This window comes from Scyliorhinus canicula, chromosome 2 (assembly GCF_902713615.1).
Source record: "Scyliorhinus canicula chromosome 2, sScyCan1.1, whole genome shotgun sequence".
Taxonomy (NCBI): domain Eukaryota; kingdom Metazoa; phylum Chordata; class Chondrichthyes; order Carcharhiniformes; family Scyliorhinidae; genus Scyliorhinus; species Scyliorhinus canicula.
The window spans coordinates 8,249,913-8,269,633 of record NC_052147.1 but is presented as its reverse complement, the minus strand read 5'-3'; the positions used below and the strand labels follow the sequence as shown (position 1 = coordinate 8,269,633).

The 19,721-nt window shown below is 48.0% G+C and overlaps 1 protein-coding gene and 1 long non-coding RNA gene across 3 annotated transcripts in view; one reads left to right on the top strand and one right to left on the bottom strand.

Annotated features, from left to right (window-relative positions):
• Positions 1 to 1,284: 1,284 nt before the first annotated feature.
• Positions 1,285 to 18,025, bottom strand: LOC119950663 (ovarian cancer G-protein coupled receptor 1-like). Of its 2 annotated transcripts, none has more exons than XM_038773299.1 (2): positions 17,623 to 18,025; positions 1,285 to 2,589 (listed from the first exon to the last, which is right to left on the bottom strand). In XM_038773299.1, exon 2 carries the CDS (start codon positions 2,484 to 2,486, stop codon positions 1,506 to 1,508), a length of 981 nt encoding a protein of 326 aa, XP_038629227.1. In that variant the 5' UTR covers positions 2,487 to 2,589; positions 17,623 to 18,025; the 3' UTR covers positions 1,285 to 1,505. The 2 variants fall into 2 exon arrangements, with proteins under 2 accessions (XP_038629227.1, XP_038629217.1); XM_038773289.1 differs by lacking the exon at positions 17,623 to 18,025 and adding an exon at positions 6,644 to 6,929.
• Positions 11,341 to 19,721, top strand: part of LOC119950673 — a 57,413-nt gene continuing 49,032 nt past the window's right edge. The window contains exons 1-2 of the long non-coding RNA XR_005457386.1: positions 11,341 to 11,574; positions 17,656 to 17,732. This is a non-coding gene — a long non-coding RNA (uncharacterized LOC119950673). The remainder of the gene's footprint in view (positions 11,575 to 17,655; positions 17,733 to 19,721) is intronic.

Here is a 19,721-nt window from a genome sequence, read left to right as displayed (position 1 = left end):
GGGACAAAACTCACGCAAACACGGGGAGAATTTGCAAACTTCACACGGACAGTGACCCAGAGCCGGGATCGAACCTGGGACCTCGGCGCCATGAGACCATAAGACCATAAGACCTAGGAGCAGAATTAGGTGACTTGGCCCATCGAGTCTGCTCCGCCATTCAATCATGGCTGATATTTTCTCATCCCCATTCCCCTGCCTTCTCCCCATAACCCCTGATTCCCTTATTAATCAAAAACCTATCTATCAAGAACCTAACATGAGGAAACAGTGCTAACCACTGCACCACCGAGCTGCCCCTCGGTCATTATCTGAAGTTCTCATCCAACCACAATCTCCACCAGATCCCCAATCCAAATTAAATTGATGCACTTTGGAAGGTTCAATGCATGTAGGAATTACACAATAAATTGTAGAACTCTTGCGAGTACTGAGAGGCTGAGAGATCTGGCCATGCATGTCCACCGATCACTGAAAGTGGCAACACATATGGATAAGGTGGACAAGAGATATATGGCATGCTGGCCTTCATCGGTCGGGGCATTGAATATAAAAATTGGCAAGTCATGTTCCAACTTAGTTTGGCCTCATTTGGAATATTGTGTATAATTCTGGTTGCCACACTACCAGAAAGATGTGGATGCTTTGGAGAGTGTACAGAAGTGGTTTACTAGGATGTTGCCTGGTACGGAGGGCATTAGTATAAGGAGAGGTTAGATAAACTCGGTCTGTTCTCACTGGAATGACAGAGGTTGAGAGGCGACCTGATAGAGGTCTACAAGATTATGAGTGGTATGGACAGAGTGGATAGTCAGATGCTCTTTCCTAGGGTAGCAGAGTCAAAAACTAGGGTATATAGGTTTGAAGTGCATGAGGAAAAGTTTAGAACAGATGTACGAAGCATATTGTTTCCACAGAGGGTGGTAAATATATGGAACGTGCTGCCTGAGGAGGTGGTGGGAGCTGGTACGGCAGTGGCATTTAAGGGGCATTGAGACAAATATATGAATAGGGTGAGAATAGAAGGGCCTGTTCTGTGCTGTACTGTTCTATGATACCGACTCTGTAAGCGCATACGGTTTTAGATTTTTCAGGAACCATGGTCGGCACAGACTTGGAGGGCCGAAGGGCCTGTTCCTGTGCTGTATTGTTCTTTGGTCTTTGATATATATAATTCAATCACTTTCTTTTCCAGAAATACTGCTTCAATTTGACTTCTAATGTGAAACTCTTGCACTAACCCCGATATTTCAAAGCTCTAAACAAATGAACTTTATGAAAGCATTATTTTTTTGAAATATATTTTATTCCATACTCAAAACAAGATGGGTTACAAATTATGAAAGCATTATGAAATTGTTCTTCTCTATATCAAATTCATAATATGTTTTAAACTCAGCAATCAGCTTCTTATGCTAGAAGAAATGTAAATCAAGGTTATGCAAGGTGTCCTGATGACTCCCGATCCATTAAGTAGGACTATTATCCTCCACATCCTGGCAAGCTTAACATGCAAATTCAGTTTTATTGGTAAGTGTTGATTTGACCTGTATTTCCGTGGGCTCAATTGTTTCTTTCTTTCGGCAAGGAAGGAGTTTTGTAATAGGATCCAGAAATCTGCCTAACCAGCCCTTTGAGCTCGGAGATATGAAGCAGTACAAGATGGGATCAGCCACGCAGTTTAAACACGTCAATAGAACACCAACATGGTAAACCTCAAAAAAGTTGTCAGCAAATTTACAGTCATGCTCAAATATGGCCCGAACCAACAGGAAAAGGTGATAAGGAGCAAAGCAAACCAGGAAAATTATGATTGACGCAGAAACCAATTTTTTAATTCTTAATTTTTGCTCACGTTGAAGTCCGCGGACCGTACAGACAATGGTCAAGACTTTCTTGTAAGAGAAGAGAAATAAAATCAGAGGGAGGAGGAACCCAAACAAGAGCTTGTAACTGTTTAAATATCTGTCCTCTGTCTGCATGGGATATTGTTCGAAACACAAGGTGTCATTCCCGTTGTCTACAGTGAGAACCTGGGACTGGATGTAAAAGGCACAGGCAGGTATCTCCTTGAGCCAGATGAAAACACTGATGATCACTGCAGCCCTCCTGGTGTGTAAGAATTTAAATTTCAGAGGGTAGGCAACAGCAAGACAGCGATTAATGGAGATGAAGCAGAGGAAGCCAATGCTGATGTAGATATTCTGGTAGAGGAGCAGACCGCTGAGTATGCATAGTGCCCGAGAGTGGACCCAGTCATCGTGCAGCAGCATATACTGAACCCAGAAGGGCAAGGAAATGATGTACAGCATGTCTGAGATGGTCAGATTGCAGAGATAGATTCCCAGCTCGTTCCTCTGTCTGATCTGTAGGTAGCTGTGATACAGGGACAGGAGATTAGTTGGGACGCCGACGATGAAGACAGCAATGTAGACAGGAGGAAACAGGACCTGATGGATACTGTGGTCGGTACAGTTGATCATCATGGAAAACAATACTGGAACTTTTCTTCAAATATTTTCACAGGTGTGGTCACTAATATTTTATGATCACTGTCGATTTGAATCTTCTTTACTGAAACTCATGTCCCTGGAGAGGAAACAGAGAAGTTATGAAACAGTGTAATAGTGGAACTTTAAAGAATAGAAGTAGACATTTGTTGTTTGTGTCAGTTATCTGAAAGATCCAAATCCAATCTGTCCTGTTCACTTGCCCTTTCCTTCATACCATTTCATTTTTTACGAAGTGGGACTTGATCCTACCAGCTATCTGTTGGGAGGTTTGAATCCCAATCGCCCTCTACATTATTCTCTTAACCTCCCAGTTATGCAGCCTTTTCCAACATTCATTCTCAGATGTGAATATCACCGGTGAGTTCAGTATTTATTTCCCATTCCAAATTGCCCTTGAAGGTAATCTGCTTTCTTTTTTTTTTAAATAATTTTTATTGAGAAATTTTGATTTTATACAACAATAACGCACCTTAGTAAAATACCGAAAATAACAATAAAATTAACAATCATATACATTCGCCACATCCCCATGAACAACCCAGCATTTTAACAACAACGCAAATTAACACACTATAAAGTTACAGAATAAACACTACAATAATGCACCCCCCCCCCCCGGGTTGCTGCTGCTATTGACCCAGTTACCTATCTCTGAGCCAGGAAGTCCAGAAAAGGCTGCCATCGTTTATAGAACCCTTGTATTGATCCTCTCAGGGCAAATTTGACCTTTTCCAATTTTATAAATCCCGCCATGTCACTGATCCAGGTCTCCACGCTTGGGGGCCTTACATCCTTCCATTGTAACAGAATCCTTCGACGGGCTACTAGGGACGCAAAGGCCAGGACACCGGCCTCTTTCGCCTCCTGCACTCCCGGCTCCACCCCAACCCCAAAAATCGCGAGTCCCCACCCTGGTTTGACCCTGGATCCAACCACCCTCGACACCGTCCCCGCCACCCCCTTCCAGAATTCTTCCAGTGCTCGGCATGCCCAGAACATATGGGCGTGGTTCGCAGGACTCCCCGAACATCTGGTGCACCTGTCCTCACCCCCGAAGAACCTACTCATCCTAGTCCCGGACATATGGGCCCGGTGCAGCACCTTAAATTGGATGAGACTAAGCCTCGCACATGAGGAGGAGAAGTTGACTCTCTCCAAGGCCTCCGCCCAAGTCCCATCCTCTATCTGCTCCCCGAGTTCCTCCTCCCATTTAGCCTTCAGCTCCTCCACTGACGACTCCTCCACCTCCTGCATTACCTTATAGATGTCAGACACCTTCCCCTCTCCTACCCACACCCCCGAAAGCACTCTGTCCATCGTCCCCTGCGAGGGCAGCAAAGGGAATCCCTCTACCTGCTGCCTAGCAAACGCCTTTACCTGCAGGTATCTGAACATGTTCCCCTGGGGAAGGCCAAATTTATCTTCCAGTTCCCCCAGGCCCGCAAACCTCCCGCCAATAAACAGGTCCCTCAATTTGCTGATGCCCGCCCTTTGCCATCCCCTGAATCCCCCATCCGTGTTCCCCGGGATGAACCGATGGTTGCCACCCAGTGGAGCCTCCATCGAGCCCCCTGTTTCCCCCCGATGCCGTCTCCACTGTCCCCAGATTCTTAGGGTCGCCGCCACCACCGGGCTCGTGGTAACCCTCTTGGGGGAGAGCGGCAACGGTGCCGTTACCATGGCACCCAGGCTTGTACCTCTACATGACGCCATCTCCATTCTTTTCCACGCCGCCCCTCCCCCCTCCATCACCCATTTACGCACCATTGACACATTGGCTGCCCAATAGTACCCCAGAAGGTTGGGCAGCGCCAGCCCGCCTCTATCCCTTCCTCGCTCCAGGAATACCCTCCTCACTCTCGGAGTCCCATGTGCCCACACAAAGCTCAGAATACTGCCGGTCACTCTCCTAAAGAAGGCCCTGGGATAAATATGGGCAGGCACTGAAAAAGGAACAAGAACCTTGGAAGCACTGTCATTTTGACGGACTGCACCCTCCCCGCCAACGACAATGGCAGCATGTCCCACCTCCTGAACTCCTCCTCCATCTGATCTACCAGTCTGGTAAAGTTATGCTTGTGGAGAGTCCCCCAGTCCCTGGCCACTTGCACCCCCAGGTACCTAAAGCTCTCCCCTGCCCGCCTAAGCGGGAGCCTACCAATTCCTTCCTCCTGGTCTCCAGGGTGCACCACAAACACCTCGCTCTTGCCTAAGTTTAATTTATAACCTGAGAAGGTCCCAAACTCGGCTAGTAACTCCATCACTCCCGGCATCCCTCCCACCGGGTCCGCCACATACAGTAACAGGTCGTCGGCATACAACGACACCCTATGTTCCTCTCCACCTCGCACCAAGCCTCTCCACCTCTCTGAATCTCTCAATGCCATCGCCAGCGGCTCGATTGCCAGTGCAAACAACAAGGGGGACAAGGGGCAACCCTGCCTGGTCCCTCGGTAAAGCCGGAAGTACTCCGACCTCCTCCTATTCGTAGCCACGCACGCCATCGGGGCCTCATATAACAGCCTTACCCATCTAATGAACCCTTCACCAAATCCAAACCTCCCCAACACCTCCCATAGGTACCCCCACTCCACTCTATCGAAGGCCTTCTCCGCATCCAGCGCCACCACTATCTCTGCCTCCCCCTCAATCGCCGGCATCATAATGACATTCAGCAATCTCCGCACATTCGTGTTCAGCTGCCTTCCCTTCACAAAACCTGTCTGGTCCTCATGCACAACCCCTGGCACACAGTCCTCTATCCTGGTGACCAGGATTTTTGCCAGCACCTTAGCATCCACGTTGAGGAGAGATATGGGCCTGTATGACCCACACTGCTGGGGGTCCTTGTCCTTCTTTAAAATTAACGAGATCAGCGCCCGTGACATCGTCGGGGGCAAAGTCCCCCCTTCCCACGCTTCGTTGAGTGTCCGCACCAGCAAGGGGCCCACTAGGTCCACGAACTTTTTATAAAATTCCACCGGGAACCCATCCGGCCCCGGTGCCTTCCCTGACTGCATCTGCCCGATCCCCTTAACTAGCTCCTCCAGCTCAATCGGCGCACCCAGCCCCTCCACCTTCTCCTCCTGCACCTTCGGGAAAGAAAGCCTGTCAAGGAACCTCTCCATTCCCCTCCTCTCCCCCGTTGGCTCCGACTGGGTAATCTGCTTTCTTGAACTGCAACAGTCCATGTGGTATAGGTACACCCACAGTGCAGTTAGGGAAGGAGTTCCAGAAACGTGACTCCATCAGTGAAGGAACAGAAATATTTCCATGCCAGGATGATGTGTGGCTTTGAGGGGAGCTTACAGGTTGTGGCGTTACCATGCACCTGTTGCCATTGTCCTTCCAGTATATATCTGGTACAGATATCTTTTAGTTTCTCTGATAAGATACAAATGATAAAGATTGCTTTGAGTTCCTCATTAGCAATTCGATTAGATGGAAGGTGCAGTCGAAGAAGACTTACTAAATTATTGCACTTCACCCTGTGTTTGATACACACAACTACCATGAAGCATCAGGTTAATGATTGACATGCCAGATCAAGCATGTCCTGGTTAATGCCATAAACCTGAAGTACTCATCCATGGTCCTGCTCCCCATTCCTCCCTCTCACTGAGCTCCACCTGTCTTTGCCCATCTCTCTCAGCCTGTCCTCCAACACTCTGATTCCAAACTTTGATACTTTTAATTAAATCTCCTACTGGCCTACCCCCTCCCTCCCTATTTTCCTGCAACACAATCCCTACCACAACTGAATTCTCTGTTCCTCCGACTGCGACCCCTTGTGTACACAACCACCACTCAGAGCTCTGCCCACAAATGTTAAGCCCCAAAGTCTTTGAATTGCTTCTCTAAGTCCCAGTGCCTGCCTTCATTGACTTTATTAGAGGGCATATCAGGCGAGATGTAAAACCGGAGTTGTACAACTTCACCCAGGCACTTTCCCTTCATTGGCTTGGGAGAAAATTGATACTTCTGCAGTTTATAAACTTCTAGAAATAAATTTTTTTGAAGTCACTCAAACATTGTTTCTCCATTGACTTTGTCTTCTCTCTGCCCCTTTGTGCCCTCCACTTCATTTCCTCCCCGGTTTTTCAAGGTGTAGAATAAAATGGAATACCTACCTCTGAACAAATCCTGTTGTTTATTTCCGACAGAAAGCTGGATCAGTTCCTGAATCTCCCACTTGGCTGAATTGGGCGATTTGAAGATCCTTTACTTATATTACAGTTGGGAACTTTGTTTTGCACTGTATCACATTCACAAGTTTTTATGCTTCTAATCGAATTGCTTATGAGGAACTGAAAGCAATCTTTATCATTTGTATCTTATCAGAGAAACTAAAAGATATCTGTACCAGATATATACAGACATCCTGTAGTCGTTCTACAAAGTTTGCAATTTTAAGATAATTTTGTCAGACTGACAGACGGAAATTCCTCTCAACCCTTGAGCACAGCCCGTTAGCACAGGGCGATCCCAAACTTATAAGGCACTATTCACCCAACAAATGATCAAGGGCGTGGTTTAGCAAGTGCGTTTAGCCACGTGTTTCCCGCACTCGTGGATAATTTGAATATCAAATAAGTTAAATACTAATTTGATGTCAATTAACCAATAGAAGTCACTGATATATAAAGGGATTACATGTGGCATTATTTGTTAGTGGAGATTTGTGTGTGAAGTTGGATCAAAGAAATAAAAGTTTTGTGAAGAAGCAGAACTCTTGTCCTTTGCTCTACAGCAACCCAGAAGCTTGAACAGTGGTAGCAGAAGATGGTGCTGGCCTAAGTAAAGGGTTGCACGATACAACTTTTTCGGGGGGACAAAAAGGGAAAACTTCATTCAAATTCAAAATCAACAAAGGAGTGAGTAAGTAGACAACAATATTTCTGAAACCAGAGTAAAAATCTCAGGATATGACTATCCACCATTATTTACAGAAACGGAACCATACAACCAATGGAGAAGCGAAGTTATCAACGACGAAAGGGAAAATGCTGGAAAATCTCAGCAAGTCTGGCAGCATCTGTAGGGAGAGAAAAGAGCTAACGTTTCGAGTCCGATGACTCTTTGTCAAAGCTAACAGACAGAGAGAGTGGGAAATATTTATACTGTGGAGTGAGAATGAAAGATGAGTCATAGCCACAGAAACCCAGGGAAACTTGGTGCTAATGGCCACAGATACCAAGGAGAAAGAGTGTTAATGGCAGTCCCCAGAGAGGACAAAAGATGTGAAAGGTCAAACAGCAGGGAAACTAACATCAGAGGATGAACTGTAGGTTTGGGGGGAGGGGAAGGGGGAAGCAAAGAGGAGAAAGGTGCAGGTAAGAAAGAAATGGTAAAAGACAGTTAAAATGAAATGAAAACAAATGGTCGAGGTGGGGCTGATCATCTGAAGTTGTTGAATTCAATGTTCAGGCCGGAAGGCTGTAGCGTGCCTAACCGGAAGATGAGATGTTGTTCCTCCAGTTTGCGTTGCGCTTCACTGGAACATTGCAGCAGGCCAAGAACAGACATGTGGGCATGGGAGCAGGGTCTTTTGTTATAATGGCAAGCAACAGGAAGGTCAGGATCCTGAATGCGCACAGACCGAAGATGCTCAGCAAAGCGATCACCCAGTCTGCGTTTGGTCTCTCTGATATAGAGGAGACCACATTGGGAGCAGCGAATGCAATAGACCAGATTGAAAGAGGTGCAAGTGAAACGCTGCTTAACCTGGAATGAGTGTTTTGGGCCTGGAATGTTAAGCATGGAAGAGGTAAAGGGGCAGGTGTTACACCTTCTGCGATTGCACGGGAAGGTGCCATGGGTGATGGGAGAGGTAAGGTCATGTGGACTAAGGTCTAAAACTAACTGCTTTGGGGAAAAGCAAACAAGGTGTGGCATTGGCTCTTTCTTTACTTTACTGCAATGAAATCAGATGCAAAGTGTTTTCCGAACTAGAATTGGACCATGTGGACTTGGAAGAAGGTCTGGAGAAGCTATTGAACTTCATGGATAAGATTTCAGAATTTGATAGATTTTGGGAAAACAGAGGATATTTCTATTGAGGAGTATGGAATGGAATTTAGTAGATTATACATAAAGCTGCAGAAACACCGCCTGGAATTTCCACAGTCTGTGTTGTCATTGAAGTTACTGGACTGTGCTAAAGTGACCAATATGGATAGGCTCCTGGTTGTGACAGGAGTTACGTTTGCAGATAATGATACCTTACTTGATCAAATGATAGAGGCCTTAAAAAATTTTTTAGGGAAACACTCACTTCCTATGACTCTTATGACACAAATGGTCAGTGTGGAAGATACACTATTAACAGGATAGTGAGATCGTATAGATACAAGAAGGCTAAGAGAGTATGGAAGAAGATTGGGACCCAGATATTATGAGGACAGAAACCCGTTTAATACCTATAACAGGAGATGGGACATGGCGAATGGTTATAGGAAAATGAATCCCAGAAATGCCCAGGGTATGATAAATCAATGTTTCTGGTGAGATTCTAAATTTCACTATTGATTAAATTGATCTGCCCCAATTCGTGGGGTAGCACTGTTGCTTCACAGCGGGGTCCTGGGTTCGATTCCCAGCTTTGGTCACTGTCTGCCTGTTCGCCCCGTGTCTGCGTGGGCTTCCTCTGGGTGCTCCAGTTTCCTCCCACAAGTCCCAAAAGATGTGCTGTTAGGTAATTTGGACATTCTAAATTCGCCCTCTGTGTACCCGAACAGGTGCCGGAATGTGGCGACTGGGGGTTTTTCACAATGTTATTGTAAGCCTACTTGTGACAATAATAAAGATTATTATTAAAAGCTCAAAGGAATTTCTCAGCTCCACAGTTAGTTCAAATATGTCCGTGAGGAGGGAAAGTCAGATAATGGCCACTTTAACAAAAACATGTCGACACAACACCCGGTTTTCAGATAGCTGGATTTGAGACATTGGTTTCTGTGTGAATGCAGTGTTAATGTAAGCCTACTTGTGACAATAAAGATTATTATTATGCTTGCAACTATCCAACAAGGTTTAATAGAATGTTTGAAGCTGCACGTGACACGGGAGAATCGGAAGAGGAACAAAATAGTGATCAGAAAGAAGGCATTGTCCTATTAACAAAAAGTTTTACTCTGGTAATGAGAGTGTTGGTCGCAGAGTCCTTCAATTGTGCTGTATTGGATAGTGGCTGCTGACCTACTATGTGTGGAATTGGCTGGTTAAAATGTTACCTGGAGTCTTTAAATACTGAAAATCGTAGCACGGTTAAAGAATTTGAAAGTTCTACAAGTTTCAGGTTTGGGGATGATAATACTCTGAAGTCACTGAAAAGAGTGGTGATCCCTTTAAATATTGCCGGAGTGAATCATTTCATTAGCATAGATGTTATGTCAAGTGAGATACCTTTGCTTCTGAGCAGACCATCGTCGAAGAAGGTACACTTGAAATTGGAAATGGAAAATGATAAGGCAACAGTTTTTGGAACAGACCATAAGACATAGGAGCAGAATTAGGCCACTCGGCCCATTGAGTCTGCTTCGCCATTCAATCATGGCTGATATTTTTCTCATTCCCATATAAAATTAGGGGCTTGTTTAGCACAGGGCTAAATAGCTGGCTTTTAAAGCAGATCAAGGCAGGCCAGCAGCATGGATTCAATTCCCATACCAGCCTCCCCGAACAGGCACCGGAATGTGGTGACTAGGGGCTTTTCACAGTAACTTCATTTGAAGCCTACTTGTGACAATAAGTGATTTTCATTTCATTTTATTTTATTTTTAGTCATCTGATAGGCACGTGTTACAGAACTATGAGGACCATTTAACTGAAATAGACAAGGTACCTGTAATGGAACACAATACTTCTGATGATTCAGAACAGGCCATTTTTCCGAAAGGACAACTGCAAAAAGTTGTTACAAAAGTGACACATTTGCCTGAAGGGTCTAGTCAATGAAGGAAGCAACTGTTAGTAGAGCAGGGAAGGCCACTGGAAAGTATAACACTGATTAAATGGAGAGAATACAGGAGATTGGGAACACAAAGTTCAAAAATGGAGGGCACAGAAATGTAGTGCCAGTTTAGATAGTAAGTTGGATAGTGAACATGATCACAGGAAAAGATCGAGCACTATTGAAAAAAACATCCCACAGCAGGAGTGAACGATCAAGCAGCAGCGGTACAGAACAAGATACCAGGTGGGATAGGGAACGTAGTTTGACAAGTTTTCGGAATATGGGTAAGACTACGAATGCTACTAGAAGTAGAAGCCCTCATGCTCGTGAGATTTTGGTGGCCTTCAATAAATTCGATGAAAAAGTTATACAGGATGCTAAACAGCAAGAACTGCATAGCTGGAGTGGATTTGGGGTATACACGGAAGTGCAAGATAGGGAACAACGCTCTATCCCACAGATGGATTTGCATGGAAAAGGTTCTTCCGGATGGAATTTATAAGGCAAAGGCCAGGCTTGTGACAAGGGGATTTGAAGAAAACTTAGAAGATCAGGATTTAAGGGTGGATTCACCTACAGCAGGAAAGGTTATTTTAAAGATCCTCCAAGGAAGGGGGGACTATTAGGAATGGGTTAACAGATCTTCCAATTAAATACTAATCTGATGTCAATTATCAAATAGACGTCACTGATATATAGAGGGGTTACAGGTGGCATTATTTATTTGTGGAGATTTGTGTGTGAAGTTGGATCAAATAAATAAAGGTGTTTTGTGGAGAAACATAACTCCTTGTCTCCTTTACTCTACAGCAACCCAGAAGCCCGAACACCTAACTCCCATTGACCACGGAGATCTCCAGCCACCCGGCTGAAGGCTATTGCTGATAGGGAATTAGCAATCGTAGTTAAGTTAGCACTTCACACATTCCAAGTAGAATCCCGTGCGAGTTATTGCCTGGCATCCAAATCAGACCGTGCTGTCGGTGCCTGAACACTGCGGGAGGCATGGACGCAAAGGCCAACGTCCGAACAACCTGGAGCTGGGCCCTAGCACCGGGGAACGTGCACCGGGGAGGAGACCAGCGCCCAGTCCAGATAACGTTACATGTAGGTGTCTGGGGTATAAACTCTGGGGTCCGGTGAGCAAGGGCCCTGCTGTGGCCAGGGGCGCATGGGCAGAGCTTATTGGGTGGGGGGGGACGAATGGGGGGGACTGGATGGTCCCAGGGTGGAATACACCGCTGGTTGTCAGTCTCGCACCCTCGTCCAATTCCTTACAGATATTACATGGGATGGATGATATTTTGGACGCCGCGGAAGCTGCCCTCGTGTTGCTGCTGGCAGGCCAGGCGACCAGCAGCGTCAACCAAGACTCGAAACGGTGGCCCATGTGCAGGACCCTGCCCCTCACCCTGAGGAACTGTCCACCCAGCAGGCCAGGGAGAGGCCCAGAGGGGTGGCCCGCAAAGGCCCAAGCTATACATACGTTGCTGGCCTTTTGAGCAGATGACAGATGGCATGTGACGCAGGAGGCTCCGCCTTAACAAGGTGACAGTGCGGCCACTGTGCCATACCCTTGGGGACTTGGCACCACGTGGAGAATCAGGATAACTGCTCTCGGTAGCCATCAAGGTTACCGCAGCCCTGAACTTCTAGCCTCAGGATCATCCAGGGCTCGAACGGGGACTTCTGCAGCATCTCACAAGCTCAGCCCACAAGTGCATCCGTGAAGTCACAGATTCCCTGTTTGCCTCAGCACAGAACTATATAATCTTTGACATGGACCTAGCCCAACAAGATGCCCGGGCAGCAGGATTCTCTGCCATCGCTGGGATGCCCCAGATCTAGGGGGCAGTGGATGGCATGCATGTCGCCTTGCACTCACCGGCCGTCTGGGAGTGCCCTACATCAACAGGAAGGGTTCCACTCCCTGAACATTCAACTCATGTGCGACTACCACGTGAAGATCATGCACATATGTGCACGCTTCCCTGGAAGTGTGCACGACAGCTATATCCTGGGGCAGTTGGACATCCGCAGCCTCTTCGAGGACCACCGCAGGGTGGCTGATGGGCTCTTGGGGGATAAGCAATACCTATTGAGGACCCGACTATTTATACCAGTATGGAGGCCGGAGACTGAAACGGAGACCCGAAACAACAAGGCCCATGTGGCCACCTGGGCTGTCATTGAGCGGTGCGTCAGACTCCTCAAAATGCGGTTCCGATGTCTCGATCACTCTGGTGCACTGCAGTAAACTGCCCGGGGGCTCACAATATGGCACAGCAGTGGGTGATATGCTAGAGGTGGAGGGGGAGGAATATGTGGTCACCTCCGAGGAGGTAGATAACCTGGCGGCGCCAGACCAGGAGGGGCTGGAGGATGAGCTCTGGGAGGACCTGCAGATAGAGGATAGACAACTTGCTGATGGCAAGGGCCCGTTAAGCTCAGAGGGCCGGTGAGGCCCTCATCCTTGCTTCTCATAGAACATGATGTGGAGATGCCGGCGTTGGACTGGGGTGAGCACAGTAAGAAGTCTTACAACACCAGGTTAAAGTCCAACAGGTTTGTTTCAAACACGAGCTTTCGGAGCACGGCTCCTTCACCTGAAGAAGGAGCCGTGCTCCGAAAGCTCGTGTTTGAAACAAACCTGTTGGACTTTAACCTGGTGTTGTAAGACTTCTCATAGAACGTGGCCTCGTTTCTCATTCCCTCTCTCTTCCCTCCCCCATTCGGGGCAGGGGAGGAGCCAAATTCCCACGACCGAGGATATGGGATTGATGCTCAGCCCGCATTGCTGAACAAAGTGTCAGAGACGTCACACTGCAACAGACTTTATGGTGAACAAAAGTGTCCCCAACAGCCCCACTCACCCAATGGTGCCACCCCACTCCTCTTAGATTACCCATACCCTGTCGAGCCCTCTCAGTGATCCTCAACGCGATTAGCCTTCTGTTATCTATCGTTGCGTCTAAGTGTATCCCCAGGTTTCACATCAGGCATCTTGTTGGGCTTGGTTCAAAGTTTATATAGTTTTCTGCCGAGGCAAACAGAGAATCTGTGACTTCACGGATGGATTGTGGGCTGTAGCTTGTGAGAAGCTGCAGAAGCCCTGGAATGATCCTGATGTCGAAGTTCAGGGCTTGCTGCCTACTACATCCCATGGCCTTCGATGCCCCTGGCGGGCGTCCTCTGGGGGCTTTGGGGCTGGAGGGTCCCGGCATGCTTGCTGGTGGCTCATGCCATGCCATGCCATACTGTATCGGCTTCTGACTGTGAGATGCGCCATTGTCAGGGGGGTGGAGCCCGAGGGAGCTGGCGGCCACCGCCACCACTCTGTAGGATGGCTCCAGGTTGACACCCAGTGTCCCTTCCTCCCAGTCAGTGCCCATAAACCCTGAGATCAGTTCGGGGCGGAGGGGCAACTGGATTGAGCCACGGATGACCCTGCGCCATCTGGCTGTGCCAGCTCTGGCGGCTCCCTAATGTCCGCAGCCCTTGCCCTCTACGATATCCCTCAGTGACTGGGTCACGTCCCCCAGCAACTGAGACATTCTCAGCAGTGCCCCGGCTATTCCCATCTGGGACTGGTACAGACTCCGCAGTGAGCCAGCTATGCCCACCTGGGACTGGGACATGCTCCACAGGGCTTTGGCTATGCCCACCTGGGACTGGGACATGCTCCACAGGGCTTTGGCTATGCCCAATTGGGACTGGGACATGCTCCACAGGGCTTTGGCTATGCCCACCTGGGACTGGGACATGCTCCACAGGGCTTTGACAATGCCCACCTGGGACTGGGACATGCTCCACAGGGCTTTGGCTATGCCCAATTGGGACTGGGACATGCTCCACAGGGCTTTGGCTATTCCCACCTGGGACTGGGACATGCTCCACAGGGCTTTGGCTATGCCCACCTGGGACTGGGACATGCTCCACAGGGCTTCGGCTATGCCCACCTGGGACTGGGACATGCTCCACAGGGCTTCGGCTATGCCCACCTGGGACTGGGACATGCTCCACAGGGCTTTGGCTATTCCCACCTGGGACTGGGACATGCTCCACAGGGCTTTGGCTATTCCCACCTGGGACTGGGACATGCTCCACAGGGCTTTGGCTATGCCCACCTGGGACTGGGACATGCTCCACAGGGCTTTGGCTATGCCCACCTGGGACTGGGACATGGTCCACAGGGCTTTGGCTATGCCCACCTGGGACTGGGACATGCTCCACAGGGCTTCGGCTATGCCCACCTGGGACTGGGACATGGTCCACAGGGCCTCATCAAGGTTCTACTGGGACAGGTCCCCCAGCGACTTGGCGCCCTGCCATGGCTGTCACTGACTGAGCCATGCCTTGGATACCTCCACCTGTGCTTCCAACATCATTCACCAGGCTATCGTCTGCAGTCACCACCCTAGCAGTGTTGACTTTGATGCCATGCATTGCCGGTGCCATCTCCTGCGCCCGTAGCCTCTGCGACTCCTTCAATCGGCTATGGACATGCTGTAGGTTCGCTGACATCCCCCTCTGAATCTCACGGCCACACCCTAGCATCTTCATTAGCTCCTGGGTAAACCTGTTCCAGAGGTTCAGCATCTGACTGGGACCCAGCTGGCTGCTGGGATCCAGCAGACCTTTGACTGCTGTCTCGCCTGGGGATTCCTGCCTCCAGATGATGTGCATCAGCTGTGTGGTGCTCACCAGAATGTGCCCCAAAAGTCTGCCCAGTACTTTTGTCCACTGAGGTATGTCTCTCTGCACTGGTGGAGGGTGGGGATGACAGCTGTGTCACGACGATTATGGTGGCATCGTTAGAATTCTCCACCGAGATGTTCTCATGGAAGGGGAGGGTGGGGCACCTGGGGGGACAGTGGGGGGCACCCCAGGAGGGCCGGCACCATTGGCTGCAGGTCCTGCAGGCGAATGAACATGTGGTCAGTGGGAGGGATGGGTCAGAGTACATGGCATTAACAAGTCATCTGGGTGGGGTTCCGCACCGCTGCACCGTGCACTGATCTCCACGGTGGTCACAGTTTGGCCCTCAAGGCCCCCACTGTGACCTCCAGGGCCTGTTCCTCATTGGGGGTGAGGAATCATGTCTGGGCCCTCTCTCACCGGTTGTGAGCCAACTTCTCTTGTGGGGACACAGAGGGGGTATTGTTAGCCGCACGTGCCATTCATCACTGGGAGGATGAGCTTGGTGTTGTGGGAGGGAGCTTGGGGTGTATGGGGGTGGGGATTAGGAGTATTCAGGGGGAGGGTGTCCGCTGTCCTGTGCAAATACATCAGAGCGGCCTGGTGAAGGTTGTTTACCTTCTTGCGGCACTGGTTGCAGATGTTCCTGGTCACGCCCCCCCCCCCCCCCCCCCCCCCCAAGCTGACAGCCGCTGCCACTTCCTCCCACGTGGCAGTGGCTGTTCAAAAGACCATAAGACACATGAGCAGAATTAGGCCACTCGTCCCATCACGTCTACTCTGCCATTCAATCATAGTTGACGTGCTTCTCATCCCCATTCTCCTGTCTTATCCCCATAACACCTGATCCCCTTATTAATCAAGAACTTAATCTCTGTCTTAAAAATACTCAGTGATTTGGCCTCCACAGCCTTTTGCGGCAAAGAGTTCCACAGATTCACCACCCTCTGGCTGAAGAAATTCTTCCTCACCTCTGTTTTAAAGGATCGTCCCTTCAGTTGTCCCTTCAGTGCCCTTGAGCTTTAGCTTTTCCTACAAGTGGAAATATCCTCCACGTCCAGTCAGTATCCTGTGAGTTTCAATAGGATCCCCCCTCATCCTTCTAAACTCCAACACCTTTGGACCCAGAGTCTTCAACCATTCCTCATACGACAAGCTCTTCATTCCAGGGATCATTCTTATGAACCTCCCCTGGACCTTTACCAAGGTCAGCACAGCTTCCCTTAGATACAGGGCCCAAAACTGTTGACAATACTCCAACTGGGATCTGACCAAAGCCTTATACAGCCTCAGAAGTACATCCCTTCTCTTGTATTCTATTCCGTTTGGCATGAATGCTAACATTGCATTTGCCTTCCTAACTGCCGACTGAACCTGCACGTTAACCTTAAGAGAACCTTGAATTGGGACTCCTATGCCCCTTTGTGCTTCTGATTTTCTAAGCCTTTTCCCATTTAGAAAATAGTCTATGCCTCCATTCTTCAAAGTGCACAACTTCACACTTTTCCACATTGTATTCCATCTGCCACTTCTTTGTCCAAATCCTTCTGCAGCCCCCTTGCTTCCTCAATACTACCTATCTCTCTGCAAATCTTTGTATCATCTGCAAACTTAGCAACAGTGCCCTCAGTTCCATCTTCCTGATCGTTAATGTATATTATGAAAAATTTACTCCCAATACCGACCCCTGAGGTACACCACTAGTCACCGGCTGCCATCCTGAAAAAGACCCCTTTTATCCCCAGTCTCTGACTTCTGCCAATCAGCCAATCCTCTAATCCATGCCAGTATTTTACGCTTAACACCATGGATTCCTAATTTATTTAACAGCCTCCTATATGGCACCTTGTCAAAAGCCATCTTGAAATCTAAATAGATCCACTGGTTCTCCTTTGTCTAACTTCCTTGTTACCTCCTCAAGAATTATAGCAGATTTGTCAGTCATGACCTCCCCTTGACGAAGCTGTGCTGACTCAGTCCTATTTTACCATGCACTTCCAATTACTCCACAATCTCATCTTTAATAACGGACTCTAAAATCTTACCAAAGACCAAAGTCAGGCTAACCACCCTATAATTTCCTGTCTTCTGCCTCCCTCCCTTATTAAACAGGAGTGTTACACGACAAAAACACGACACAAATAACACTTGAAACTTTTCCGTTAAATCGTGCCCAAGGTGTTAATTGAGAGACAGAAAAATAATGAAATAATGCCTAAAATATGAATTTAGTCACTACCTCATGGAACACAGGGGAACGCGTCTTACATAGTCAGTGTGCGCCCCCCCCCCCCCCCCCCCCCCCCCCCCCCCCACCACCCCGTTGCCTAAAGAAAAATTTCTAAAGTCACTCAAACATTACTTCACTGTTTACTTGTCTTCTCTCTGTAGCTTTCTGCCTGACACTTGATTTTCACCTCTGGTGTCTTGAGATATCAAAGCAAATGAAATACCCACTCCTGAAAGAATCCTGTTGTCTATTTCCGACAGAAAGTTGGATCAGTCCCCGAATTTCGGTCTTGGCTGAATTGAGCGATTTGAAGATTGCGATTCTTATGTTACCATTGGTAAGTTCTGTTTCCTTCGTTCTGCAGTATCACTGTATCACAGTGTTGATGTGTCAGGTAACATTGTTAATGAGAAGCCCCCATGAAACTCAAAGCAATCTTTCTCCTCGAAACCTTCTGAAGGCTAAATGACGTCTACATCCAAAAGTATACACACATCCTGTATTCGCTCTGCAATATTCACAAGTTTAAGATCAATTTGTGGAGCACTTCAGCCCTCAGTCACCTCGGGCAGGGGGTTCCCAGACTTATAGACTGTAACTGAGACAACTAGAAAGTCTAAACATTTTCAACTAAAATCTGACACATTATTCCACCCCCAGTGCCCCACGCCCCACCTTCCATCACATCCTGTCTGGTCAAGAACAGACTTGCCATCTGTAACCAAGGGGAGGGGCAAGGACATCATAGTTACAGGAATATGAAAGCTTTTCCCATTTAAATGTTGTGTTTTGGTTAATCAAACTATTATTGTATTTCACAATTAATAGAGTTTTACACGTTTTGAAAATGTTTCACTTGGATGTCAATTCCTATTCACACAGGCTCTCGCTCTTTCTCCATTCCTCCCTTTTGTTGCTGCTGACATTATTCTTTCTTTTCTTATTTTGATCCCAGTTTCTTCTCCCTTTCCAGTCTGCTTCAATCTGATATAATTCCAACATTCCCCTCAAATTCCTTATCAACCTGCCATTCTCTCGTAATAAAGGATAGCATCCATTAGCCTTCTTGATTACATACTGCACCTGCAAACTATCCTTTTGTGACTGGTGTACTGTAACACCTACATCCCCCTGCATGTCAGTGTTTTGCAGTCATTCTCCATTTAAGTAATACTCTGCATTTTTATTTTTCTGCCAAAGTGAAAAACCTCACACTTTGACACTTATTCTCCGTCTGCGCCTTCCTAAACCTTTCCTTTTTTAAAAAACATATTTTATTCACTCCCTAAACATTTCTATATCCATCTGCAAAATATCATAGAACTGACAGGGCAGAAGGAGGCCATTTGGCCCATCAGGTCTGCACCGGGCCTTGGGAAGAGCAACCTACTTAAGCCCACACCTCCACCCTATCCCCGCAAATCAGTAACCCCACCGAACCTAAGGACAATTTAGCATGGCTAATCCACCTAACCTGTACATCTTTGGACTGTGGGAGGAAACCGGAGCACCCGGAGGAAACCCACGCAGACACGGGAAGAACGTGCAGATTCCTCACAGATAGTGACCCAAGCCGGGAATCGAACCTGGCACCCTGGAGCTGTGAAGCAACTGTGCTAACCATTGTGCTACTGTGCCAGCCCTAAAATATGTATGTCTTCTTCGCAACATAATTCCGACCTATCTTTGTGTTCTCTGCAAATTTAGCGACTATGCCTTCACACCCCTCACCAAGTCATTTATGTAATTTGTAAAGCGTTGAGGCTCTAGCACAGATCACAGTGGGGCACCACTTGTCACATCCTGCCAATCAACAAAGACCCATTTGGGTACAATCTTTGTTTTCTGCTAGCCATCTTATCTTCAATCCAGGCTAATATGTTGGCCCCTACACCATGAGCTTTTTTTTTGCAATAACCTTTGATGTGGAACCCTACTATATGCTTTCTGAAAACTCAGCTACATTAGGCGGGATTCCCCGTCCTGCCAGACCCATTTTCCTGGCGCGGTGCACCCCTGCAGGCGCCGGGATACTCGGTCCCGGCAGCCGGCCAATGAGGTTTCCCATTGTGGCCACCCTCACTCCGTCAGGAAATCCGCGGGCGTAAGTGCTCTGCCAGTGAAGCGGGGCCTCGTGCCGATGGAGAGTCCTGCCCAGTGTGTCTACAGGCTCCCCATGGTCCTCAGCACATGTTCCTCCTTCAAAGAACTCGAGTAAATTGATTAAACATGATATCCCTGGAACAAAACCTCTCCACACCATTCAGTACCTTTAACACTGCCACTCTACACCATTCAGTACCTTTAACATTGCCACTCTACACCA